General features: G+C 42.2%; 1 protein-coding gene across 1 annotated transcript; it reads left to right on the top strand.

Annotated features, from left to right (window-relative positions):
• The first annotated feature begins 2,198 nt into the window (after window positions 1–2,198).
• On the top strand, window positions 2,199–26,316 carry MSRB2 (methionine sulfoxide reductase B2). Its single transcript, XM_081054237.1, has 5 exons — window positions 2,199–2,367; window positions 11,968–12,068; window positions 16,913–16,989; window positions 22,349–22,496; window positions 23,380–26,316. The coding sequence occupies exons 1-5, from the start codon at window positions 2,250–2,252 to the stop codon at window positions 23,482–23,484; spliced, it is 549 nt and encodes a 182-aa protein (XP_080910363.1). The 5' UTR covers window positions 2,199–2,249; the 3' UTR covers window positions 23,485–26,316.
• Window positions 26,317–27,885: the final 1,569 nt, after the last annotated feature.

The raw sequence follows: 27,885 nt of genomic DNA, 5'->3' as shown, positions 1-27,885 counted from the left end.
GAAAGGAAAACAAACTCTTCACAGATGACATGGTTATGTATGTAGAAAATCTGATAAAATCTATATAAATGTTACTAGAAATAAAAAATGAGTTTAGCAATTTGCAGAATACAAAATCAATATACAAATCTACATTCAGGAAATAATCAGAAATTAAAATTAATAAAACAATACAATAGCATCAAAAAAAACCAAAATACTTCAGGATAAATCTGTCAAAAGATATGTAAAACATGTACACTGAAAACTACAAAACTCTTCTGAGAAAAATTAAAGAAGACCTAAACAAATTGAGAGGCATATTTTATACATGGGTCAGAAGATTCAATATTGTTATGATATCAATCTTCCCTAAAATGTATGGGTATAGTCAATGCAATCCCAATCAAAATTGTAGAAAGTGAGCTGAATCTGAAATTTATGTTGAAATACAAAAGATCTAAATAGCCAAAACAACCTTGGAAAATAACAGAAAAATTCAACACTGACATTAGCTGATTACAAGTGCAGTGATCAGAACATTGTGGTATTAATATAAAGATAGTGAAACCGATTAATGGATCGGAATAGAAACTCCAGAAATAGACCCACATAGAGATGGAAAAGTGATTTTCGACAAAGATTCAAAGGCAGTGCTGTGGAGAAGGAGTCGTCTTTTCAACAAATGGTGCTGGAGCAATTGGACATCCATATGCAAAAACAAAACACAAGAATAAAACAAACAAATAAAATTTTGGCATATACAAAAATTAACTCAAAATGTGTCATAGACCTAAATGTAAAACCAAACACTATAAAACTTAAAATAAGACATTGGAGAAAAATTGACTTAGGCAAAAATTTCTTAAATATGACACCAAAAAGCATTATCCATATGAGAAAAAAAACCAACAAACTGGACTTCATCAAAATCAAAACCTTCTACTCTTCTATTAGGAGATAGGAAGACAAGCCACAGACTGGGAGAAAAAGCTTTGTAAAGCATATAGTTGATAAAGGATTTGTATACAGAATATATAAAGAACTCAGAAATAAGAAAACAGCCCAATAATGAATGGACAAAAGATTTGAACAGATGCTTTACCAAAGATAATATATCCATTGTAGACAAACATACAAAAAAAAAATGTCAACATCATTAGCCATTAGAGAATGAAAAATAAAACCACAGTGAGATACCACTACACACTATTAGAAATGCTACAATTAAAAAGTCTGGACATTCATGTGTTGGAAAGGATGTAAAGGAAATGGAACTCTCATACCTGCTGGTGGGAATAAAAAAGGGAAACAACCATTTTGGAAAATATTTTGTAATTTCTTTAAAGGTTTACCTACCTTATGACCTAGCCATTTCCAGGTATTTACCCAAAGAAAGTACATGTTCATAAAAAAAAAAAAAATTGGACAGGACCATTCCTAGTAGCTTTATTTCCAATAAGGAAAAATTGTCTATCAAAATTGGAAACAATATACATAGGTGACTAGATAAATACAAAGTACTAGCTACTACGTAGATAAATGCTATAAATACTAGATAAACACAAAGTACTCCATAAGTGGAGTATTACTCAGCATTAACAAGGAATGAACAACGGTTACACTCAGAAACATGACATGAGTGCCAAAATAATTAAGCTGAGTAAAAGAAACTAGACAAAATCAAGTCCATATTGTATGATGCCATTTATAATCAACTCAAGAAAATGCAAACTAATCTATATAGTTCCCTTTATATACAATTCTAGAAAATGCAAACAAACTAAAACAGACCATTGTTTGGGTTAGGGAGGAGTGGAGTGGGTATGGGTGGTGTGGGGCAGGGCCAGGGAAGAGAAGGAAGGGGCTGGAGCTGAGAGGAGGGGCACGGGGGGAGGAGGGGGGGACGACACCAGAAAGGGCATGGGAAGGAGGGCCAGGCAGGGAGGGGCAGGAGCAGGCGCAGGACGGGGGTGGGGGTGGGGGTGACAGGAGGAGGGATGCAGGATACGGTAGGAGCCCTTGGGTAGAGGTGCAGGAGGAGGGCGCAGAGAGAGGCGAACGCGAGGAAGGAGAAGCAGTGTGATCTCCGGCTGTTCAGAGGGAGGCGGGGCGCGAGGGGGGCGGGCGTTGGGGAGGCGGGGCTTCGGGGAGGCGGGGCGTTGGGGGCGGGGCGCGAGGGAGGCGGGGCGCGAGGGGCGGGCTTTGGGGTGTGGCTTGGGGGCGGGGCGAGATGACGCGGCTGGGCGGGGCCTGTGGGCATCATCGTCATGGCGCGCCTACTCCGCGCGCTCTGGGGCCTGCCCTCCCTAGAGGCGTCTCCGCGGGCCTTGCGGTGCCGACTGGTCGGCGGTGGCCTCGGCGCGAGGGCCAGACATGGGGACGCAGGTAGGACGCGGGCCTCGCAGCTCCCGCGCCGCTGTCGCCGCCGCCGCCGGCTTTTGGCCTTTCAGTTTCACTTAACTTCCCACGACTTGGGGGCCGGACTGCTGGTTCTGGACCCGCAAGGACAGAGGGTTGTAAACTTGGAGGGGCGGAAGCGGGGAGTCGTTGACCCCTGTGAGAACTGGAGGAAAGGTGTAGGTCCTCTCCCTAAAAGGGCACACATTTTTTTCTTTTGCATAAAATGGGGGCTCAGGAGCTTATCCTGGGGACTCCAGGTGAAGAACCACTGTGGAGTTAACTACGGGACACTGCACACTCTCCTGTGATGGCCTTTCGTCCTTTTTTTAAATTAACTTTATTGGGGTGGCATTGGTTGGTAACATTATATAGGTTTCAAATGTATAATTATATATCATCCATATATTGCATTGTGTGTTCACCACCCAGAGTCAGTTCTCCTTCCATCATCATGTATTTGACCCCCTTCACCCTCTTCTACCACCTCCCCCCTTACCCTCTGGTAACCACTAAACTATTGTCTGTGTCTATGAGTTGTTTGTTTTTCTTGTTCATTTGTTGCTTTCAGTTTTATATCCTTCATCGTTTACACTGTCTCCTTTTGGAGTTCTGCTTTTCCTATCTGGGAGCAGGCAGTTGTGACTTTGTATTCCTGTAGATTGGCTTCCTGCCCTGCTCTATTTCCGTGTATGTTTCAGAGGACCCAGGGAAACGTGGGGACTAATAATCTGACCCCCTTAAACTGATCATCATTATCAATGGCTGTGAGACAGACCATGGGAAAGTGCATTTTCTGCAAACTGTCTCTGGCTTCTCTGTCGGATTGAGGCACATTTACATTTCACATTTTAGTACGAGTCACCTGTATTTCATATATGTTTCAGGTTCTTGGGCAACTGCCCAGCTCTCCCATCTCTGAATCTAGTTCTGTTCTGTGTCCATTAAAAACATTTAGAGATACCTAACTCTGCTGAAAATGTACCCAGTTACTTGGGACTCTTATTTTCTATCCCCTGAAGTTTTTGAAACGTATTGTTAAATAAAAGTACTGGCATTAAGGAGTGGCAGCTGATCGAACCTGACTTCCATTCATGGCTTTCAGAACTCGGGTGTCCCTGGTCAGCCAATCTGATGATACTTGTTGCAAACCTACTGTGTGCCAAGCACTAGTATGCTGAAAATCACAGGAAACATTGCATTTGTGGGCTGCAGCTCTCCTCATTCCCCTTTATAGGGTAGTGGTTTCAGCGGATATTTGTCCTTACTGTTTGTACTTGGTGCTGTTGGAAACCTCCGAATGAATTGCCCTGGGATCTGAAGTTCTGGAGCAACATTAAAATTTGACCAGACACCAATACATAACAGGAACTGTGTAACTTATCCTAAGGAAATTTTTAAAAATATTTTATCTGGGCATTTATCCTAAGAAAATCATTTGAAAGAACAAAGCTATCTGTGAAAAGATGTTTTTAAGAGTACTACTCTTAAGAACCAGAAACTGGCTATAACTCAAATGTCCATCAGTTAGGAATGCTTACGTAAACCATGGAAGTTCAATTCAACAAACTATTGTGCATCCGTTAAAAACTATAAACAGGTAATAGTCTTGTAGTTAAGGGCTTTGGTGTGCACAGTGTCACTTACCGACGCTGTCTTGGGCACACCTTGAACTTGGTAAACTTAAACCTGTTTTTTTCTTCAATAAATTATGGATAAAGATAATACTAGAGTTGTACAGAATTAATGGGAAAAGGAATTTAAAATGCTTAACCACAATGATTGGCACTTAGTAAGCATGCAATAAACATTAGTTATAATTACATAAGTAAATGGAAAGGACAAAAATGTAGTCACATTTAACCCACATTGTGGACTTGAAGAAAGTTGCGAGTGAGAGAAATGAGATGGTAGATGTTAAAAGTGACAGAGGACTGTTCTTCAAACTCCTGTGATTATGTCTTCCAGATTGACAAAGAGCAAATTGAAAGAAGAAAGTAAGTGTCCTGGAGAAAATAATCTATTGTTTTAGGAAAACCTTTCTAGAGATTGTCTGCTAGGAGACCACCCTGAGCGTAAGGTTAAAAGAGTCCAGCCACTCTGGTGGGAGAAAAGAGTAGTCTGCAGGTTAGAGTGGGCTGGGAATTTTTTTTATACCAGTTCCTAATAGGTTCCCTTAGTTTCAACAAGTATGTATTGAAACAGGGTTGGCTCATGTAACAGTTGGCAGTATAGCAATAGTGGCCAGAAAGGTTAGCAAAACCAGAAGGAAGTAACCAGTGGGTGCCCATATGAGCAAGAGTTTTTTTTCTTAATGGCGAGATAATCAAGGTCCATCTCATGGAACATACAGCCAACAAGATAGCCAATGCAAATCCCAGCACAAGGAGAGAAAAGAACCCAAAGGAATCCTATCAAAGCACAGTTTATGTTAGACCTGTGTATCCATTGAATGCAGTAGCAGCAACAGCCAAACTTTTGGGTAGTGAAGACAGCAAGAGAATGCAGAGGGAATCTGAAGAACATGTAGTCAGTCCCCAAAGGACCCACACGATGTGCATGTGATGTGGATTGAGGATGGAAACCACCACACACACACACACAAAAGGACGAGGAGCCCAGCACTGAATCGTGCTGTCTAGTCCCTGGTCACCAAAAGGCTTTCCGCATTCCCAAATAAGACCTTGCTGTGTGTTGTATGTACATGCACCTAAATGGCTGTTCGGTAAAACTGCGCAGAATTTACTCATAAGGCAGTTCTCATTGAAACTTCAGTCATTGCCCAAAGCACAGTGTATTAGTCTGCTAGGGCTGCCATCATTAAATACCACAGATTGGGTGGCAGAAACAGCAGCAGTGTGTTTCCTCGCAGTTCTGGAAGCTGCTAGTCTGACATCAAAGTGTTGGCAGGGTTTTTCCTGAGGCCTCTCTCCTTGGCTTGCAGATGGCCTTTTCGTTGTCCTTTCACATCCCTACTGTCTCTTCCTCTTCATGTAAGGACACCAGTCAGATTGGATCAGGGCCCATTCAAATGGTCTCATTTTAACATAATCACCGGTTTGAAAGCCCTGGCTCTGAGGTACTGAGGATTAGGACTTCAACGTAGGAAGAGCTTACACCTCTTCAAGTGATGGGGACCACCTATATCCTGAGCTGAGAGCACCCAACTGATCACTTGTCATTTTGCCATCAAGGCAGAGTCTTTCTCCCCTTGACCCTGTCACCCAGGCTGGCAGATCGGCAACTAAATGTTGCTAATTGGTGCTTGAATCACTGCTTCACCAACTAGTCTGACAATTGTGGCCCACCCATGAAACCCCTCAGACACCTTAATCATAGCATGAAAGGTACATGTACATAAGGATTAGGAGAGCCAGGAATGTGTACTTACTGTATTTAAATGAAGGAGTAATTCTTTTGTTTAACAATTTAAATATTATAAATGTTAAACCAAAAAAATATATAGGGCAGAGGAAGGAGGTGGGTGTCTGAAAACCAGTAGTCACTCTCTAACCGCTGTGGTAAAATACAGAGAGCTGGGGGCGAGGGAGCCGGAAGCCCATGCAGGATTCACGCCTTAGGTTCAAAGCTGAAGTATGGGCATCCCACTGAATTTTAGCCCTTCTTGAATTCCAGTTTCTAATGTCAAGTACTATATTGTATTGCATGTTGAAAAACATGAAGGGCAGTGTTTCCAGGTGACAATACAGTTTTATCTCTAATCTCATTCCACTTTCTCCCCAGAAGGAACTAGGAAGATAATGACAGCTTTGCAGACTATAAATCCCAACCTTAGAACCAAAAGTCAGCCCTCCTCTTAGAAATCCATGGAAATAATGCAAGATCTGTAATACATGTGGACTCATATGGCATGACATATTGGAAGGGGCAGGAGAGCTTTTACCACGGTGCTCTGTTGCTCCTTTTCTTGACAGATGTTAATTTTAGCCAAGGTTCAAGTTTCACAAATTCCCCTCGACCAGAGTTTAGATTCTGGGAGGAGGAATCAAGAAGAATTTATTCTAACCAGCAAAGCCTGTTCTTACTCTTACCTTCCTATTTTTCAGTATTTGGGGTGGCCTTTGTGTGACCATTCCCAGCTTAGATTACTCTGACACATTGGCACTGGCCGTATTTTGGCATCTGGCCCTTATTTGAAGGCTTACAAAATGTGGTTTGTAAGCCACATGACATTACTGGTCATTTATACACATACATCTACCAGTCTTTTAAACTACCTAAAATGGAATGCCTTCCACTTCCCTTATGCTTAAACAAATAGTTCTATCCATTAAAATTAATTCTAATCCTACTTGCTCTTAAAACAAAAACAACTAACCCAGCCTAAAATGATTTATAATGTTTCCTCCATTCTGTTGGCAGTCAAGCTTGCACTGCTGTGTAAAACGCTTTTATTGTCATCTTGGATAGTTATCTGAAGCTTATGTAGTCAATAAAGTTTTCTTAGTTTAATTGGTCTCCCATATTTGGTTCACTCGAGGTCAAGAATACCTCCACAATTCTCCCTTTCTCTCCTAAATCATCACTTTATCGTCTCCACTGGATCATTCCCATCAGCATACTAGAATAAAGTGATTTTTTTTCTCATGTTAAAAAAGCTCTTAATTTCTTTCTCCTTTCCTGCTACCTCCAGAACCCATCAAAAGACAGATCCATAGGCACTGTCTCCCTTTCCCTCTCCCAATTCTCGTGTTAAATCTATTCCAATCAGATTCACCCCCCTCCTCCACCTCAGCTGCTCTTTTTCAGGTCTCCACATTGTTCAACTCAATGGGGAATTGGCAGTCATCTCTTTCTTGGTCTTTCAACACAGTAGATGGTGCCATTTTCCTTAAAATACTTAGCACCCAGAATGCCACGTTTTCGTGGCTTCCTTCCCATCTCTCTCTGCTCCTCCCCATATCCTCATCCTGTATATTTTGGAGTGCCTCAGAGTGAAGCCCTTGGGCCTCTCTGTTCTGTCTACGTGCACTGACTTGGGGATCTTCCAGTCTCCTGGCTTTAAATAACATCTTAATGATAAGGAGTCCCAAATTTACATCTCTACCTTGGCCTCTCCCTGAACTCTAAATCCGGATTTCCAACTACCTACCTGACATCTCCATTTGAATAACTAATTGATGTTTTTAAACTTACATCCAAAACCAAGCTTCCAAACCTACCGTTCCTGTTGTCCTTGCCATCTTCCAGTGCTCGGCCAAAGCCTTGGCGCAGTGATCCTTGCCGCTTTCTTTTCTCTCACAGTCCACCTCTGATCTGTCAGCACTCCCTCCGGCTCCAACAGCAGAGAGCGTGGAGCGTCTTGACCACTTCTGAGCACTTCTGCTGCTCCCACCCTGACCCCACTCTCTTCCATCTCTCAGCCAGATTATTCAACTTGCCCTCATACTGGTTTCCAGCTTTAGCCTTTGCCCTGCTTCAGATTTTTTTTTTCAATTTAAGTCTATCAGCCACTAATCCTTTTAAAATATTTGAATCCATGGTTTGCCTCTGCTAACCTTCTAATAACTTCCAAACTCACTCACGATAAAAGCCACCATCCTTACAATAGGCTTCAAGGCCCTAAAGTATCTGGCCTCCCGTTGCCTTTCTGTTCTAACTCCTACTAACCTAACCTTGCTCATTCCACCCAAGTAGCTCTGGCCTCCCTACTATTCATCAAGCATGCCAGGCCTACCCCACCTGTATTTCCTCTTGCCTACAGTGCTCTTCCAGATATTTACATGGCGTGTTTGTTCATTTCCTTCAAGTCTTTGCTGATAGGCCACCTTCTTAGGCCTTTCCTGACTACTCTATTTGAAATTCTGTGTGTGTGTACACATGCACACACATACACACATAAATACATATACACATGCGTCCTCACTCGAATCTCTTTGTGATTTTTGAAAAATCACCTAAAGTTCTACATTCCTTACTTACTTGGTTAATTTTCCCTCTAGTCCATAAGGGCAGTGGCTCTTGTCTGTTTTCTTTATCCCTGTATCCCTAACAGTTAGAATAGTGTCTGGCATACAGTAGGTGCTCTGTAAATCTTTGTTGACTGACTGGATGATTGAAGAAACGGATATTTATTAAATGCCAAAGCACTATAATATATGCTAGGGATACATGGAACAAAGACACAGTTATTTCAGACTGTCAGCTTCTGGTCTAATGAGACATCCAGACAATTAACCTGCAGTCATTGTGATTAAATAGTCTCTCGTGGAAGTCCTGAGGGGCATGAGGACACATTGGAGGATCTTGCAACCCAGACGTGGGGGGCAGGGAAGGTCTGTTGGAGAATAGAACATATAAACTGAGACCAGAGAGTTCTGGTGTCTGATCCAGCATGTAAGGATCTCAGAAGTCTTCATTCCATCTTAACAAAAAGTAAAAAGCTGAGCAAACCATGATGTGTTCTGGGGAACCCAGAGGCCTGCAGTTCAGAAGGACGGAGCATAGTGGAAGGGACGAGTTGAAAGTGGTACCCAGGGCCAATCACACAGAGCCTTGGAAGGCACATTCAGGAGCCTGGAAGTTAACTTGAGTATATTATGTCGCATTGAACAGTTTGGGGCAGTGAGAAAAAAGGAGGGGTCAAGATAGGTGAGTACACACAAATAAAGAGACTTTCATAATAATCTATGCTGGAGATAATGGTGGCCTGATCCAAGGTAGTGGCAGATGAGTGAGAAGGAGCAGATCTAGAGTTATTTAGAAAATAGAACCAACAGGGCTTGGTGCAAGGAAAAGGGAAGAGTCATGGACAGTGGCTTGGCTTTCAGGTTTGAAACATGGGGTGGATGAGCTAGAATGTGTGAGAGGAGGAGCAGATTTGGGTTGGGGCAGGGGACGTACATGAAGTCCTTTTGTGCATGTTGAAATGGGATATCCTAGTGGAGATATCCAGGGGTCGATTATATATGGATCTAGAACTCAGCAGAGAGATCTAGTCTGGAGACAAAAATAGATTTGGGAGTCTCATCATGTGGACGCTACGGATAAAATCAAACGGATAAAATCATCCAGGGAGCAAATGTGGAGTGATGATAGAAAAAAGCCTACGACAGATAGACTCCTCTGAAGCACACCAAGATTCCAGGCATGACTAGAGGAAGGGGAGTTGAAGAAGGACACAGAAAAGGAGTAACTGGATATGCAGGAGAATTTGGTGTCATGGAAGCCAAGGGGATAGAATATGAGATATGACAATTAAGTTTGCAAACTTCTTGCAACAATATTGCTAACATTTTTTTGATATCAGAGGGATTATTCATTATGAATTCGTACCAACTGGACAGTTAACCAAGTTTACTATTTGGAAGTGCTGAAAAAGTTAGATGACCTGAACTTTTCACCAACAATTCGTGGCTCTTGCATCATGACAATGCACCAGCTCACATGGCACTGTCTGTGAGGGAGTTTTTAGCCAGTAAACAAATAACTATATTGGAACACCCTCCCTACTCACCTGATCCGGCCCCCAGTGACTTCTTTCTTTACCTGAAGATAAAGGAAATATTGAAAGGAAGACATTTTGATGATATTCAGGACATCAAGGGTAATATGACAACAGCTCTGATGGCCATTCCAGAAAAAAAGTTCCAAAATTGCTTTCAAAGATGGACTAGGCACTGGCATATAGCTTCCCAAGGGGAGTACTTCGAAGGTGACCCTAGTGATATTCAGCAATGAGATATGTAGAACGTTTTCTAGGATGAGTTCGGGAACTTAATTGTTTGACCTTGTATACCTCAAAACAGAGAATGCTGAGTGTCAATACTACTGAGAAGTAAATGAAATAAGGATGTCGTGTTTCTAGGTTTTACTAAGAAGTCCTCAGTGAGCTCTCTGAGAATAGATTCAGTACAACGGCAGGTGTCACACCCAGAGACACTTGATGTCACCATGCCCCACTGTTGCTGATACTAACTTTGCTTGCCTGGTTGAGGTGTGAGTTTTACATTTTTCCATTGTAGAGGCATATTTTTCTTCCTTGTAACGATTAATGTTTGGGATCATATTTTGAAAATGTTTGTTCCATTCTTCAATAGTCTCTCACCCGGGGGTTTAGAATCCCCTGATGATTCTTGCTTGAATCAGTTATTATTTTAGTGATTGCAAAAGTGGTGATTTTTAAAATTTTATAATTCCTTCTCCATTTATTACTTGGCATACTGCATGATAACTCTGAAAGCCACCGAGCAGTAATAATCGTCACATAAATACATTTTGCTTTTCTTCCCAAGAGATGATTTCCTGGAAAATTGCATGTAACTGTGCTCTATTTCCATAGGAAAATTTCAGAGGTATATTTCCAGAGGAAAAAAGAAATCCCTGTAGCCTTATAAAAACTATTTAAGAAAGGACAACTTTGAATATATTTCAACAGGTAAAAACTGTTTTGTAAAAGGTAACCGACCAAAAAAAAAAAATGTAACCGACCATAAGCAATCAACAATATGCAATACTAAAAATACCATATTGTGCATTATTATGACCTGGTGATGAAGAAATGTCTTCTTGCTGAAAGATTATTTAGCAATTTTTTTGTAACCAAAAATGGATTTCAAATATGATTTTCTGACATGTTTGATATTTGGTGGTAACATCACAGGTATTTACCGTTTCATCTTCAGCCCTATGGTCAGGTTACTCATCCTTAGGGCCTCTATTTTCTCATTTATAAGGTGAGGTGGACAGATTATAAGATCCTTTCAAATTCTTAATGTTGGATGATTAAAACATTTATTACATAGGTTGGGTTTCTACCCCTGCTTCCCCCCCCCTTTGGCTAAAGAGAGTACAATTGACCCTTGAGCAACCTGGGACTTAGGGGTGCAGTCAAAAATCTGCATATAACTACTAGTTGGCCCTCTGTATGCGTGGGTTCCCAGCCATGGATCAGAAATCCTGTATTGTCCTAGTTGCGTTGTTTACATTCATTGGAATAAAAGTAAGATAGAAACAAGAAAGAGTAAAAGAAAGGAAACAAAATGTAGGTAAAAACCATGAAGCATAAGAGTAGATTATAGTGGGTATCAGTTTCCCTTTCAGAAGCACATGCTATAGGAGTCTCTGCTTTTTTCCACATAAGAAGATTTTTTTTTAATAAAGACTTCCATTTACAAACTAACTTAGAGATATCTTTATAAACCCGCAAGGGAGAGGAGTTTAATAACCCACTAGCTCATCGTTCTTTTCTCTCCAATCACTCACTACTCCCAGCTGTATCCTGACAGGAACTACTCCTTTGAACACAGTAATGGAAGAAGGATCAATTTCTACCCTTAGGTATCTGAGGAGAATTTATTCTGCACTATTTCATATTTCAGCTGCCTCTTCAGCTTCTTTGCCCCCAGGGCAACTAGAAAACTGGCTCTCTACTTACTACTCATTTCTTATTAAACTAATGACTCAATTAGAGTAATTTGTATGAAAGCTCTCTAGTCCCTGTGAAGAAAGAAAGAGTGGAAGAGAGGGGAAGGGACTGGTCGTGCACATTAGGAGAGAGGCTAAGGAGGGAAGAAGGTCATTGTGTATTTTTGTTTGAATAAAAAAAAATCTTATTTAACAACACAGGGTCTGTGACAAAGCATGAGCCATCTCTCGCCAAGAGTGAATGGCAAAAGAAGCTGACTCCAGAGCAATTCCATGTCACCAGAGAAAAAGGAACTGAACCGGTAAGCTACACTGATTTACAATTTTCTGATTAAATGCATGGATTGGGGGGATTGGAATAGATCTAGTTACAAAAGCTAAGTCATCACCACACACTCTACAAATCTGGCCCCCTCATTGTTCTTCTCCGCTCTCCACCCTCCACCGCCTCGCCTGCCTGTTCTGCCTCCTAAACAGCCTCCCAGGCCTCTCCTCTGGCCCTTGCCCTTTCCGCCACACTCTTCCAGGTTCCTCCATCTCTCCCCTGTCTGACTGCAGGAGCCTCCAACTGTTCTGCTCACCACCCTTCTCGCTCCTCATCTAGCCGTTCTCCATACGGCCACCAGAGATCTTTTCGAAACATACATCTGACCACATCACTCTCCTGCTTAAAATCCTTTAGTGGCTCCCCAGAGCTTTCAAGGTAAAGAGAAAAGTTTTTAAATAGCTAATAAGGCTCTAAAGTCTCTGGTCCCTACCTTCCACCCCCCTCCTCAAATCCTGCCACGTTTCCTCTTAATCTCTGCACTTCAGCCACAGGGTCCTTTCAGCTCTCCAACACCCCGGCTCCCTTCTCCCTTAGGGTCCTTGTACCTGTGTTCTCCTCTCCCTCCGCCACTCCCTCCCCCATCCCCAATTCACTCTCAGCCCAAACCTCACTTCCTCAGGGAAGCCTTTTCTCAGCCCCAAGCTGAGTTTGCCTTTCCTAGCCCTTTTCCTTAATAGCATTTGCCATCGTTGGTATATCCCTAGCAAATAACATGGTGCCTGGTACCCAAAAACTAAATTTCTGTGAATGTTGAAAGACTGCAGGCTACGAGGTAGAAACATGATTTACACTGCATTCACTAATCTCAGCTTTCATTCATTGCCTAAGAGAAAAGTCCTCAGTGGTTCCTTAGTATAATACCATTTTTACAGTGCTGCATTTCCTAACAAGTGGTCTGTCGTGGACACACGTATGGCCACTGCAATAGAGCCACTGAACTTGGTTATTAGATGCTTTCATTTGTGAAGCAGACCGCACAGAGTGGAGCCCGGCACAGCAGTTTTGTAAAGCTGTGGCGCCTGTCTTTACCTTAGCCATCAGTGCAAAGTTCAGGTCGCTACCCCTGTGGCCTTATCATCATGGTCTCACCCTCAGCTTCTCTGATATGAAAGTCATCACACAAGCCAGCAGACCGCAGTAGATTTTTGGGGAAGACTGTTATTTTTGAAAACCGCCGTGGGTGGGATGTTAATACAGCCTTCACTGGGAAAGAGACTACATTCGCCGTTATGCGTCCGTGATGCTCTATGCAGTTGCGTGTATTCCCCAAATATTCTAAACCGGCCCTGTCCTCAGGAACGGAGCCAGGCAGGGTTTGCTATACTTGTATACACAGAGCCTGGAGATGAGGTGCCAGATGTTTAGCAGAATAAATCTGTGGGATTCTCAAACAGATGGTGCACTATCCTCCGTGCATTTGGCCATTTTACAAAATGAGCCTCAGCCGTTATTTTAACTAATGTTATAAATCCCTTTCACTTGATCCAGTTCCACATTTAACATTTTAGAATGGTGCAGAACTGTAAGCCTTTGTTAGCTTCATGAGGCTAAGGAAAGAGAAGTAAAATGTCTAAACTTTCTATTTGGTGACTCAAAATTAAAAGTCAGTTACCCCTGTTTTAATTGGGCAATAGTAACATGCCAGCACCCCGCTAGGTATGACAAGGGAGTTTACAGTCTGGTTGAGCAATAACTGAAAGTCAGATACCAGTAAAGGTGGGCTTCATGCAGTCCTTGCTCTGTCTGATGCATTCTCCACATGCTTCACTCTGCTCTGAGCCCTGGGAAGGGTAACCAGCTCCCTTGCCCTCTGGCTACTGACTGAGTTTGGCCAGTGGGAGATGCCCGTGAGATCAGATGGCAGGATAGAGAAGTCGGGACGCAGGGCTCTCTCTCGAGCTGGGTTCCTCTAGTGCAGCTGCAGCTGCTGCTGGCAGCTCTCACCTACAGCTGCAATGTCACAGGTTCTGGTGACTGCCCCTTCCTCGGTCGCACACACCTAGGGGCAGCGTGCTCTTACGGCCACTGGCCCAGGATGCTTCACCCTCCCTTGCTGGTTTCTGTTGGCCCTGTCCCCGTTTTGTTAATAGGTCTGTGTGACATTATCAGGGTGTCATCGGTTTCCAATAGGTATGTTGTACTGGCAAGATTACAAAGAGAGAGCTCCCATTGGTCCAAACAGAATGTCTTAGTCAGTTCGGGCTGCTGAAGCAGAATACCACAGACTGGGTGGCTTCAACAACAAACATTTGTTTCTCACTGTTTGGAGGCTAGAAAGTCCAAGATCAAGGGGCCAGCAATTCGATGACTGGTGAGAGCTTTCTTCCTGTTTGCAGAATGCCGCCATCTTGCTGTGTCCTCACATGATAGAGAAAGAGAGCAGCTTTCTCATGTCTCTTCTTAAAGGGCACCAGTGCTGTTCAGGAAGGCTCCACCCTCACGACCCAGTCACCTGCCATAGGTCCCATCTCCAGATATCATCACACTGGGGATTAGGCTTCAACAAACATTCAGCCCATAGAACAGACCTTGCAAACCCAAGGGGTATGTTGATTGTCATTCTGTCTCTGACCCTGTGCTCCGCCCCCTACAGTCATTTCAGTTCTCTCTTCTGTATATTTCCTGAATCTATCCTCATCTTTTTAGTACCACTGCTCCTGCCACAGCTAAATCCAGGCCTGCATGAGTGACTGTTTGATTGTTCTTTGCCTCCAGTGCCTTCTTGCCCTGGTTCCATGCGCATGCTGTGTGCACACCCACTTTAAGTTTTCAGTGGCTTCCCAGTTTCCGTTGAAACTCTGTAGCCTGGTTTCACCAAAGCCCCTTGTGATCTGGTCCTCTCTACCTTTCCAGTGTCATCTTTCTCTGTGCTCCATCTTGTCCTGTTCTGTCACATGGGCCCTGCCCAAGCTGCTCTGCTTGTCTGATACTCTTCCGTTTCTTCATCTGATTAACTCTTACTCATCCTTCAAAATTCAGCATAGTGTTTTGGCATTTTCCTATAATAAACATCCAGCAGCTGAATTTTTAAAAATAATGAAATATTTTTTTTGAAAAAAAACCACCCTGATCTCAGACAGCAGCTGGTACAGAAAGCCTTTGCAGAAGCTCCCCTCGTACTGAAAGGACTAGTGCTACCCATACTCCTGCTCATCTCCCCCTCAGAGCTGTGAGCACATGAAATGCTAACTGACGGCTCAGATGTCTTTTCATGCCTAGGTAGCAAATTCTTTGAGGGCAGGAGCTGTGGGTTGGGTTTTTCCCCACCTCTACAATCTTAGCACCCAGCCCAGCCCTGGGTACATACTAGGTTTTCAGGTAAACAAACACTAGCATGAACAGTGGAGATGGAAGCTGAGTTTGGCCCTAAATAAGTGCGAGGACATAAGATTGGGCATGAGGGGAGACATCAGGAAATCAGGCGAGGAGACAGCACATAGGTGTCATTGCATCAAATATATCAGCTAAGGATTCCTTCTCGTTTGAAATTTTAACGGTAATACCAGTTCTTTGTCACTTCCTCTGTCCAGCCGTCCCCTGCAATGACAAAATTATATCTTGAATCTTAGGCTGTCTGGATCCTATGAGTAGGCTTTCTAGATCAGCTTCAGGACTGGGAGCCCTGGGGCATATGTGTCTCATCAGCCCATGTGGGAGGAATGTGAAATTCCCTCCTCATTACAGATGTCCATTCGCACCAGTGTTGGGAACAAGCAGTCAGGGGCACGGGCCATAAAAAGACCAGCTCACTACTGGTCAGATTTCTGCCACTAAGTTTAGGGTCTTGAAAGAGGGAAAACATCCAGTGTGCCCAGATGCTAGGCTCAGTAGGTTAATTTGAAATTGTCCATTATATAGCTCACTGAAAATGCACTGTTGATACCACCACAGGGAATATGAGTGTTTGACTTGTGAGTGTGTGGAGTTGGGAAATCTAGAGCAGCCAGAAGAGTCCAGCATATTTCTCAAGTCAGCTCTGAGTCTCAGTGAGCTGTTCTGTGCTGATGCTTCTCTTCCATCCCATAAAATGGGACAGTGTTTCATAGTCGGCTTGTGCAAGAGTTTCTTTTTCTTTAATTTTCTTTGACAGAGGAAATAACAAAAGGAATTGGACAAAAATGGTCTCTTAAAAAAAAAAACACAAAACAATGAGATCCAGTTTGCAAAATAACATTTTTTCTAAAAATTGACTGCTCACTCATTGCCTGAAATCTCCTTGTTCTCCATGTGGGAGACCTTTAAAAACCTGCAAACTCCTGAAGCCACAATGAATGTAGTAATTTCATCTTAAGTCGTCACTTAGGCACTGGGAGATCCGAGCTCATTATTTAGCATTTATTAAGTATGCGGTGTCCTTAACACTGTGTGAAGTATATTAAAGGCACAACCCCAATCCCTTTGAACTACGCTTTTTATGTATTTATAATCTATCTTTAATTGGAGATTTCAAAGTGTTTTCAATAGTGGACTAGATTCCTGTTGTATTGACTCTTGAAATGGAGACTGAAATCTCACACAATCCACAGGACTGTTCTCTCCCATTTTTGCAGACTTTGATGTCCCTGAATGAAAGGTGCTACATAAATACAAGGCACTAGTAATGTCATAATTTGAATATTTGGCACAATAAAGGCTGGGTTGTAAATAAGCCCGTAGGCTGCTTCATTGGGTACGTTGTAATTTTCTCCCCGATGATATTCATCAAATTAGTACAAAAAGTGCTTTATTGGGGGCCTTACTTGTGGATTTAAATCTACTGTATCATCTCCTGCTGATGTTCTCAGAAATCTGAACATGATGTATCTAATTGACTTTCAGCCTTTCAGTGGGATCTACCTGAATAACAAGGAATCAGGAATGTATCATTGTGTGTGCTGTGACAGCCCACTCTTCAGGTGAGATAAAGTATCAAGAGATTCTGAAGGAGAACAGACCTCTAAATTCTTTCAACTGTGTCTCATGTGAGGCTTTGGATAAATACATACCCATGTTGTTTTATTTGTTGTTCTTGTTTGGCATGGTTGCTATAAGGAGAGCTATTTGTATAAGATACTTGCTTGTCTTAATTATTTCTAGCATTTAGAGCCGTTAACAAGACTTCTTAGCCTATATTTTTCCTTTCTGTATCCCCGAGAAATAGCAAAATAATAAAACTTGGTGGGTACCTTAAGAGAAAGCTATTAGAATTTTTTTCCTGGGAAGTATTTAGAGAAATCTAAACCATAATAGTATTTGCTTGGCCATGTGATTAAAACTATATCTCTCCCAGGGAAAATGGGTTTATAATTCAATTTAGGAAATGTAGAATTTTATGAGGATAGATTCCTTACAGTGCTTGACAGTAGTGAATAGCATGCCCTCTTGTATGTAGCTAAAAGTAAATTTAATTGTCTCTTCATTTCAGAGCCTCTTTTAAGTCAGTCAGGATCTGAAATCTTTCAACAAAGCCTTTTTTATTTAGACATGCAGGAAACAGTCTAAAAAAAGTAGATTCTATGAAGAAGAAAGGAAAACATCTTTGAAGTCTTCTTTTTCAGAACTTCAAAGACTTTTTTTTTTTTTTGCTTTTGCATCAACCCTAAATTGGTTTAGAATAAAATATAAATCAAGCCAGCTCTGTGGATCATCCATTAGGCAGTGCTTCATTATGTCCTTTGGGCTCTTTGAGCAACTGGGCTTTCCTACTTATGTTGGCTGAATTTGAAAAGCCAAACCCGGCCTGCAAGGATGAGGAAAGATCAGGATTGATTTTCCTTCAAGCTCACAGAAGGGAGGCCTTTGCCCAGATTCATTCACTCTGTCCGTGGCAGGGGAGGAGGTATCAAAGATGGCAGGCAGCCCAGGATGGGTTGGGGACAACTAGGAGAGGAAGGTTAATTGTGATGCGGTAAAATGTGGATGTGTATTTCTGAGGCATTAGTTATGCCATGATCTTTGGTTCTGTTAAAGAGAAATAGGACATTGAGATGACCAACCTGTTGTAAAAATGTAAAGAACCATGTTTGAAAAGTGTAAAGGATGCCTTGTTACTATATGATAACCAGACAGATGTTCTGTTTCTGTCTTCGGACTGTGAAGACCAAAGGACATCCTTGTAAGAGCCCCTCCTACATTGTATTCTTCATTTTTTTATTTCATTGATGTGTCAGTTTGTGCAGTGGTAAAGTTGAAACCTTCCAACTGGATGCCAACCATCTCATCACCGCACAAGTCAGGCCGGGGATCCCAGAGTGTGGGAGCAGGTAGGACCTAGGGGCCAGCGCAGAAAGCTCGGTCCAGTAGGACTCTCTGCAGTGATGGAGAAGCTCTGTGTCTGCTCCATCCAGTTAGGTTAGGCACTAATCTCACGTGGCTGCGGAGCTCTCAAAATGTGGCTAGAGCTGCTGAGAAACTGAAGTTTCTATTTTATGTAATTTTAATTTAAAAAGTTAACTTAAAGGGCCACACGTGGCCAATGGCTGCTGTATTAGCACAATGCTAATCCAAATTAAAGAAGTGGAGTGACCAGCCCCAAGTCACTGAGGTACTGACGCAGCCAAGACTAATAGGAAAGCCAGCTGCTGCTCCAAAAGCCCGGATGCCTACTGGCCAGCTTACCAAACCAATTCGCCAACCTCGTTTGTTTCTTTTTTAATCATTTACTTTCAGTTGAAAGTTTTCATTTTCTTGTCTTAAGGAGTTTTGAGTTTGTTTCTGTTCCTTTTTTTTCCTTTTTTTTTTTTTTTTTTTTTTTTTTGCTGCTGTAGCTGCTACAGCCAAAAGTAAAATAAGAATCATTTAGGTTCTAGAATTACTCTTCTTAAAGATACATTTGTTTATAGAAGAGACTGTGAAGTAGAGTGGGTAGGGCTGCCTAGATGCTACGTCCTGAACCCATTGCCACGTGAGCTTGGGCCAGTTTCTGAACCTCTGTGTGACTCAGCTTGCTCCCCTGTAAGATGAGCACGATAGCTGTATTGAATTCATAAGGTTGTTGGGAGGATTAACTGAGTTGTGAGTGACAGGTGAAGGCACCAGAGCAGTGCCTGACACACCACTCACTAACCACGAGCAGTGTGCACAGGGATATATCCTTAGAAATAGGTCTTTTTTTTAGGGCTATGTACATATGAATGTATACTGAGAATATGTTCTAATCAATGAAAACTCTATAAATGAAGACTATATTCCTAAGCATGCTTCCCATTCAAGAGGAGAGTCTTAGGAATATATTCTTGTTTTGCCTCTCATTTTCCCCCTCCCTCCATCTCCTGTCTTCAGCCTTACTCATGGGGAGCAAGGGTAGAGAAAAATAAACATCCCCTCAACTGCTTGTATAGAGTCAAAGGGGTGAAAAATCAGTCAACCAAAGCTAACTAGCGCCAAGGGGATGTGGGACCTCTGCCTCTTGGCAGCTGGGCTCGTTGCTGCCTGCAGACTTGCTGTCACTCGGAACCTATATGGTGTGTGTTCTGCGAAAGCTGCTGACCCTCCAAAACAGAGACCTTTAATCCAGGGTTTCCAGGGTCAAGAGCATCTCAGCGTGTCAGCATTCCTTTGGGAACTCAGAGTGTCGCTTCTTCGTTAGCCTTGAAATTGTGTGACTTGGCCCCCTCCCCTGCTTCCTCTCGTCCCCGTCCTTCTCATTCCCCTCAAATGCCAACTCTGGAAGTGTTCATTAAAATCTACTGTGGGAATCACATAATTCATGGCCATAAATCATAGAGAAAATAGAGAGCCTGATACTAGTTCACTTTTTACATTACATCCCGATGTCCTACATGTTAGAAGCAATGAAGTAACATTGTTTCAAACCCTTTTTTGGGCTCTGATTCCTTCAAATGAACAGAAATTCTTCTAAGATACTAGGGTTATTAGTGATCGCCAGGTGCCTTTGTTGTTGGTTTGGGGGCTGTGGAATTTCCAGAAATGAAGAAAACAATCAAAGCAAATAACATAACAAAACTAAAAAAGACGCTTCTAAGAGTGCATGAGAAGAGATTATCTAGAATGGTTTTAGTGGGCCTTATAATCTGCTAATCATTTCAGTATGTATATTGGGATTTCTCATTGGCCTTAATATTTAGATTGCCAGTCTTAAATTCTGTATGGCCTCTCATATTACTTGGCAAAATCTCCATATTCTGTTAATTGCATCAATAAAGGTTTATTTTTCCCCATAAAATGTTTTAAATGACTTTTTATTAGTCTTAGATTCATTCATTTAAAAATGTATCACGTTAATAATTCTCTATCATAATTCCTTCAATGATCTAGTTTACATACAATGTTGAGGGTGGCAAGGCTATGATTAAAAGATACTTAAGATGTTTTTCCCTGGGCCAGAGTGGTATGGATGAATGTTTTTGAACCTGAAAGAACTCAACCTGAATGTGTAGACACTTCTGATTGGACCCATGGCTGCTCAAATTTCATGGATGTCTGTTAATAATAATAATGATACTAAAAAATAATAGCTACTGACTTATGTACCATGTGTCTGATACTATATATACAGAAAGTATCTCAGTTAATCCTCTCAGCAAACCTGGGAGGTAATAATGCCATTATTAATCTATCAATTAGCATGCTGAGGCTTTAAAAGATTCAGTAACTTGCCAAGGTCACACAGACGTGGCCGGTAGAGCCCGGATTCACAGCCAAGTCTTTCAGAAGTCAAAGCTTTCTACTCGTCAGAGTCGTACCTGTGGTTCTCAAAGCCTGGTCTGAGGACCTTGAGAGTTCCTGGGACCCTTTTAGGGATCTATGAGGTCCCCCTTTTCTAACTGCACATTCGCGAGGCCACATCCTCTTCCTACGCTTTAATCAGAACAACACTGCAGCAGATGGAATGCAGAAGCACATATGAAGATTCAGTTGCCTTTATTTAAACTAGACATTAAAGAGATTCGCAAAATTGTAAAGCAGTGAAAATCTTCTCACTAAATGTTTGTTTCATTTACAACTATCTGTCATTAAAAAATGTTACTTAATCAGGTAATGAATTGATTATTTTAAAAAATAATTTAATGCATACATATGTTGTAATTCTCAGTTATAACTTCTAATTTGTTCAATATTGATATATGTAACTCATGTAAACAAAAGCTCTCAGCCGTCCTCCATAATTTTTTAATAGTAAGAGGTCCTGAGACTAGAATGTATGAAAATCACTGCGTTACACTGGATGTTTCTGCCCTAAACTGACTTTGTGCTCTAAACTGACTTCCTTCCCGGTCTATAGGCTGGGGATTTGATTATTTGCCTGAATTTTTTTTTTCTCTTTGCTCAGTATTTTTTTTTTTTTTTGCAGGATTTATAATTCATTTCTTCTCATTCTTTTTTAGATAGAGTGACCTCACTGGCATTTGAAATTTAAAAACCTGTTTCCCTAGTGCCATGTAAGGGAGCTTATCTTTCAGAGCGCTTAGAGAGTAGTAGGTCTTTGGCGAGTAGACGAGCTCGCTGCCCTCCTCTTCTGGCCCTTCCCAGCCTTCAGCATCACTCGCACTCATCACTGTGGGCTTCCCTGGGAAGGTCAGGCTTCCCTGCAGTGATTGGCGCAGGGTGACCAGGCTTATTTATTAATAATCACAATCATAACGAACGTTCCTGAACACTTACCATGTGCTCCACAGAGTAGCTCTTTAAATTCTCAAAACCTTCCCTTAAGGTAGATACTATCCCCATTTGACAGATAAGGAAACTAAGGCTTAGCGGGGTGAAGCAGCTTGCCCAATTTCACACAGCTAAGAAGTATCAGTGTCAGCTTTTGGATCCCCACAGGCAGTCAGACAATCCGAAGCTCCCATTGATAAAAATGGCTGTTGCATCAGATCTCACACTTCTCTGATATGCCAAGCCCCCCCTTCAACCTCTACTACTTCATTTTGATTTGCCCCTGTTCTACATTTAGGACACGTGGATTCGATCTGTGCTTCTTAATATGCAACACAGTTCACAAAGATCCTCGCGTTTTCAGGTCCTTGTCAGACATTGAGAGGGAAGCCTGTAGCTTCCAAGGAACAAGAAACCCTTTCACTGCAATGGAAAGGGTTTAATAGTGAAACCCTTTGCCCATCACACGTCTTTAATAGTGAACGTGTGATGGGCAAAATTCCCGTGGAGCTGATTGTCACGTGACTGGCCTTGGGATCTGGCAGAGGAGACAGGGAATCAGATTATGCTCGGTAGAAAAATAAGTTGGGGCATATAATGCCCTTTGTGAGTTCATAACAGTCTTAGCAGCTGTAGTGTTGGGAATGTCTTCCCCAGTTCTGAGAAGAAGTACAGCTCTGGCACTGGATGGCCTTCGTTTTCTGAGGCCCATGGCACTTCTGGCTCTGATGAAAGTAACACAGGGATCCTGAGACGCGTGGACACCTCCTTAGGATCAGTTCGCACAGAGGTGGTCTGCAAGCAGGTGAGTTCCTTTGATTTGTTTTCCCCAGTGCCACAAAGAGCTCTCTTGTCCTTGGCATATATGGTTGTCACTGAAGCACATTGGGTTTCTACACATGCCACTTCCGATCCCTCCGTCCCATCACTCTGGGTGCTGCAGGTAAAAGGAGGAGCCTTCCTGAGCCACTCTCTGAGCAGCCTGTCCTGGTTCTGGCCTTCCACAGCTGGGCGCAAAGAGAGGATCTGAAAGAGCTGGTCCTTCACATTCTTTTGAACAGGGACAGGCAACAGGAATGCCGAGCGTGGATGGCATCTCTCCACCTTCTTCCCTGCTCTGCGGTGTGTCACCAGCAGTCAGAATGACACTGCAGGTGACATCAGCACACTATTCTGTGAGCTCGGTAGGAGAGAGTGGCTTAAATCCAGAGAGCAGATTCATTTTGATACCCTTGTGTGCTCAACTTTTCGGGTTTTATAAAACACCAGAGGCAAGCAGATAAACAGCAGAGTTTTGTGTTCAGTAAAAAAACAATAATAATAATACACTGACTATAACAACATTATTGAGTGCTTACCTAGAAACTGTGTTAATGCTCTACTTACATTGTAGCAATTAATCATCACAACGGCTCTATTAAGTAGGTATAATTATCCCCACTTGATAGATGAGTAAATCAAGACCTAAGTTCGCTAACTTGCTCATCTTCTCAATGATGAAGCAGAGAGCTATTTACCACTACTGTGCTCTGCGTTCTTTCATTTCTTAGTCAAATTCTGATGCAATAGACTTTTTTCCCACAGAGATGTCACTGGAGGAGGGCGACCACATGGGGTTCATCTGTCTAGTTTTACATAAAGAGCTTTGTCTCAGTGGAGAAAATGACGGAGGCTTCTCTCCTTTGCAGTGTGAAGCTCACCTCGGCCATGTGTTTCCTGATGGACCTGGGCCCACTGGTCAGAGGTTTTGTATCAACAGCGTGGCGCTGAAGTTCAAACCAGGGAAACACTGATTTTCTCCAAGGTTCCCTTCCCTTGCCACTCCTTAGTTTACACCCTCAATTTTCATAATTCATGTAAATGACTTGTGTTATTTACTATGAAACTAAGCTAAGTTTGCCACTAGCACCCGTAAGTCACAACTTCTCTAACTTTCTTATCTGGAAGGAACCCAACCCTGACTCCAGCTCTGATTGTGGAATTTCACAGAATAACAGAGGGACAGCCATTTCCGTCAAATTGACTCCTGTAGACGGTGCCTGGGACCCAAGGGCATCACTCTTTGGGGGTCATTAGGAGGCTGATGGACTATAAGCCAAAAAATTCCTGCAAAATTACCCTGAACTTTCCATTGAGGTTAAGTCCTTACAGATGAGGGATCGCGTGAAAAGAGGAAGGCAACACAGGATTAGCGTAATCAACAGCCCAGCATTGAAAAGAGCACTGAGAAGCAGGCAGGAATGGTGATGGGTGGGTTGCAGTCAGAACTCCAGCAGGTCTCTAGATCCCACATCCAGTCCTCTTCCCGTTATTCTAGTTCCTATAACTCACAGTCAGAATCCAGGACTCCTATTTTTCAAATTATCTACGTATAATAAAATGCACTTCTTTTAAGCGAACAGTTTACTGAATGTTGATAATTTTATGCAATCATGTAACCTCTACCACTATTTTTCTGATCATTTTTCTTCATTTTCCTTCAGGAAACTATCTCTTCTCTTAGAGTGCTCGAGATGCTTAATACATACGTTAGTCTGTTGCCAAGAACCTTGCCCTTAAGTTTGTTAGTGTACAACAATGCCAAAGGTACGCTGGGTAACAGTTTTGCCATACTAACATAGTAACATTGGTGGAGCATTCCCTTCATGTCTCCGGTATCACCTTTCTTGTGGATTCACATGTTTGTAGCCAAAGGAACAGCTCTGTGCTTCCTAAAAGACCTAGAGAACATATGACGGGTTCCTCTCCTCTTTCCTTTTGTATTTGTCATTTTGGCAAATTACTGGAAGATGGCAGTTCCGGCCCAAGGTGTAATGGCCTTTTGACTCATCCTGTGGTATTTGATGAATCAAGATATTTTGTGTTGGATGCTGGTTATGAATACAATTTTTCTTTTCTGCTATATTCCGGCTCCTAAACTTTAGTGGATTTTAAATATATTCATTATATATTGTGATCATGTCTCAAAAATATAAATCACCATTAACAGTTGGTTATCGTCATATTATGAAAAATGTAAGTCGTGATTAAGGACCACAGATTCCATTTGCCAGCTGTTATGCTATCGGTTAAAAAAAATCCCTGGTGCCATTTTCATTATGCCTGTCAGTGGCGTTCTATCGCTTTATCTTTTATCCCTATGTAACAGTTTAAGGAAATTTATTCTAGGGAAGAAGGAACTCCAGGAAGAGAATAGTTGTATATTAATATGGTGGCCATTTTTCCTTCATATTCAATGGTGATTTCCATTTTTGTGCCTTTTTGTTTCTCTCCAGAGGACAAACGTTACTTGTCTCTGCTTCCTCTCTTCTTTGCATCTCCCACAACTTAAAACAAAGAAATTGGAGTCACTCTAATTGTCGAAACTCCATAATTCAGGCTCTTGGGCTCTCATAGCATCTCAAATATAATCCCCTAGACTAAGAAGATGGAAAAAAGCAAATTCAGAAAGTCCTGGCTAATCGGAAAGGTTCCTTTGCCCCGTTCAGAGCCCACATCCGTGTCACTTTTTCCCAAAGTTTGCCTGATTTCAGGAGTGTTTGCCACGATACCTGTGCACTTTTTACTCGGACCATATTTTCATTTCAGAAGGAACGTTCCCCAAACTAGAAAACAGTTATTGCTGCCCTAGTCTATCCAACTTTCTGGAGGCCTCTGCCATTGAAAACAAGTACTACCTAACTGTGTAGCACTCTTACACTGAAGCACCGAGTAATGCATGTGGAGGAACGAGAGCAATTTAATAGAATATTGTTTTCATCTACTCTCCAGGAATGATTTTCTTTGGCCACAGAAGAGAATCTTAATCATTTTTAACGGATTAACAACTTTGTAGCTTAACCTCATAGCCAGGAACTTCATGCCTACCTCTCATCATCAGATTAGTACGCATAAACACAGTGTAAAAATTAAAAAGATATAGTCAGAAGTGGACAACAGCAACTTGTTTGAGTAACTACGAGAGTTATGACCAATGAAATGATCATTGGATTATATGTTGGTGGGTCCATTACACCTCTTCTCTTCTTGGTTAACAACAACAAAACCACAAACATCCCATAGGTGACTTTTGTACTTATATCTTAGTATCTGGAAGGAATATCAAATTGCTAGAGCGATTTGGGCAGAGGACCTAAATAGACATTCCTCCCGAGAGGACATACAGGTGGCCAACAGACATGGAAAGATGTTCCAACGTCACTAATCACCAGGGAAATGCAAATCAAAACCACAATGAGGTATTACCTCACATTATTTATTCTATTGATGATAGACTAGCCATCAGCAATAAATCAACAAGCAACAAGTGTTGGCGATGATGTAAAGAAAAGGGAACCCATGTGCACTGTTGGTGGGCTTGCAGATTGGTGCAGCCACTATGGAAAACAGTATGGAGGTTCCTCAAAAAAAATAAAAATAGAACTCCCACATGACCCAGCAATTTCGCTTCTGTGTGTTTATACAAAGAAATCCAGAACACTTACTCAAAAAGATATATGCACCCCTATGTTTATTACAGCATTACTAACAATAACCAAGATATGGAGACAACCTAAGTATCCACTGATAGACGAATAGATTAAAAAGGGGTGGTACTTATGTACAATGGAATATTATTCAGCCATAAAAAAAGAATGAAATCTTAGCATTTCTGAGAACATGTATGGACCTAGAGGGTATTATGCTAAGTGAAATAAGTCAGACAGAGAAAGACAAATGCCATATGATTTCACTTATATGTGGAACCTGAAAAATGAACAAAACAAACTCATAGTACACAGAATAAATTGATATTTGCCAGGTGGGAGGGAGTTTAGGGGACTGAGTAAAAAAGGTGAAAGCGATTAAGAAGTACAAAGTGCCAGTTATAAAAATAGTCATGGGGATGTATAGCCTAGGGAATATAGTCAATAATATTGTAATAACTATTATAGTGTCAGGTTGATACTAGACTTATCAGGGAAATCACTTTGTAAGTTGCATAAATGTCTAATCACTGTGTTCTGTACCTGAAACTAATAATATTGTATGTCAACTAATTAGAAAATAACTTTTAAATAAAATATTAATATATTATACTAATATTAAATATTCATGTTAAATAATATTAAATGAAGTATTAAATATTGACTGCAATGCAATTCAGATACTGACCACCCGGAGTTAGCACCCACTCCACAGGTTTGGGGCACCGTCCCCAATAACACTGCCCTCATGACAGATGCCAGCTGCAAGTTTGATGGACCCTAGGCCACCCGTCCTTCTGCCCAACTGGCTTCAAATTCAGGAATGCTGCACCTCTTAGGTTCAGTAATTCACTGGAATGACTCACAGAACTCAGGAAAGTGCTATACTTATTACAGTTTATTCTAAAGAACACAAATCAAGACCCGTCAGTGAAGAGACACATCTGGTGAGGTCCTAACACAACTTCTGTGCCCTCTCCCTGTGTAATCAGGGTGTATCACCCTCCCAGCACAGGGCTGGGTTCACCCACCAGGAGGCTCACCCAAGCCTCAGTGTCCAGAGTTTCGATTGGGGTTTCATTCCATAGACACAATTGATTGGATCATTGGCCACGTGATTGAAGTCCATCTCCATTTCCCCTTCGTTATGCAGGGGTCAGGAGGTTGGGCCGACGTCTTGTGGCTCAAAGCACCTGGACCCTGGGTCTGAGTCAAGAATGGGAGGGAGGATCCCCTTTTAGAGCTCCTAAGGTGACCATTTCCACCCTGCCTGACATTTGTAGTACTTCCTGGACCCTAGGCTAAGCTTCAAAGAACGGGTAGTCCACAGGCTTCCTTTCTACATATGGCCAATGCCCTCTCCTCATAAGCTCTGGCCTTTCTTCCATATTAAGACACACCAGCTGAGGGGTCTCCCTAGTCTAGTTCTGAGGAGCGGGCATGGGAGGCTGGCTCTGTAGCCGGCCCGCTGAGAGGCTGCCACTGATTCCATGCGCATGGGAGCCTCCTGCCAGGCTGCCTGCCTGCCTGTGTCAGGAGGGAGGTTTGTGTCTGGGGAGTTATCCAAGATGAGGTCTTGGGGTGGCAGAGCACAGGCCGCCCTTCCATCTGACCCTGTTCCCCGTCCCTGCGAGTCACGAACAAAGAATAATTCCTCTTGCATTTAGATGCTGATTATGGGAAAGGGGTGGTAAGAGATTGGGGGGATGGAGGAAATACTTTTAGTAA

Source organism: Rhinolophus hipposideros (assembly GCF_964194185.1).
Source record: "Rhinolophus hipposideros genome assembly, chromosome: 1".
In the NCBI taxonomy this organism is placed as follows: Eukaryota; Metazoa; Chordata; class Mammalia; order Chiroptera; family Rhinolophidae; genus Rhinolophus; species Rhinolophus hipposideros.
This window is presented reverse-complemented; position numbering and strand designations above follow the sequence as displayed.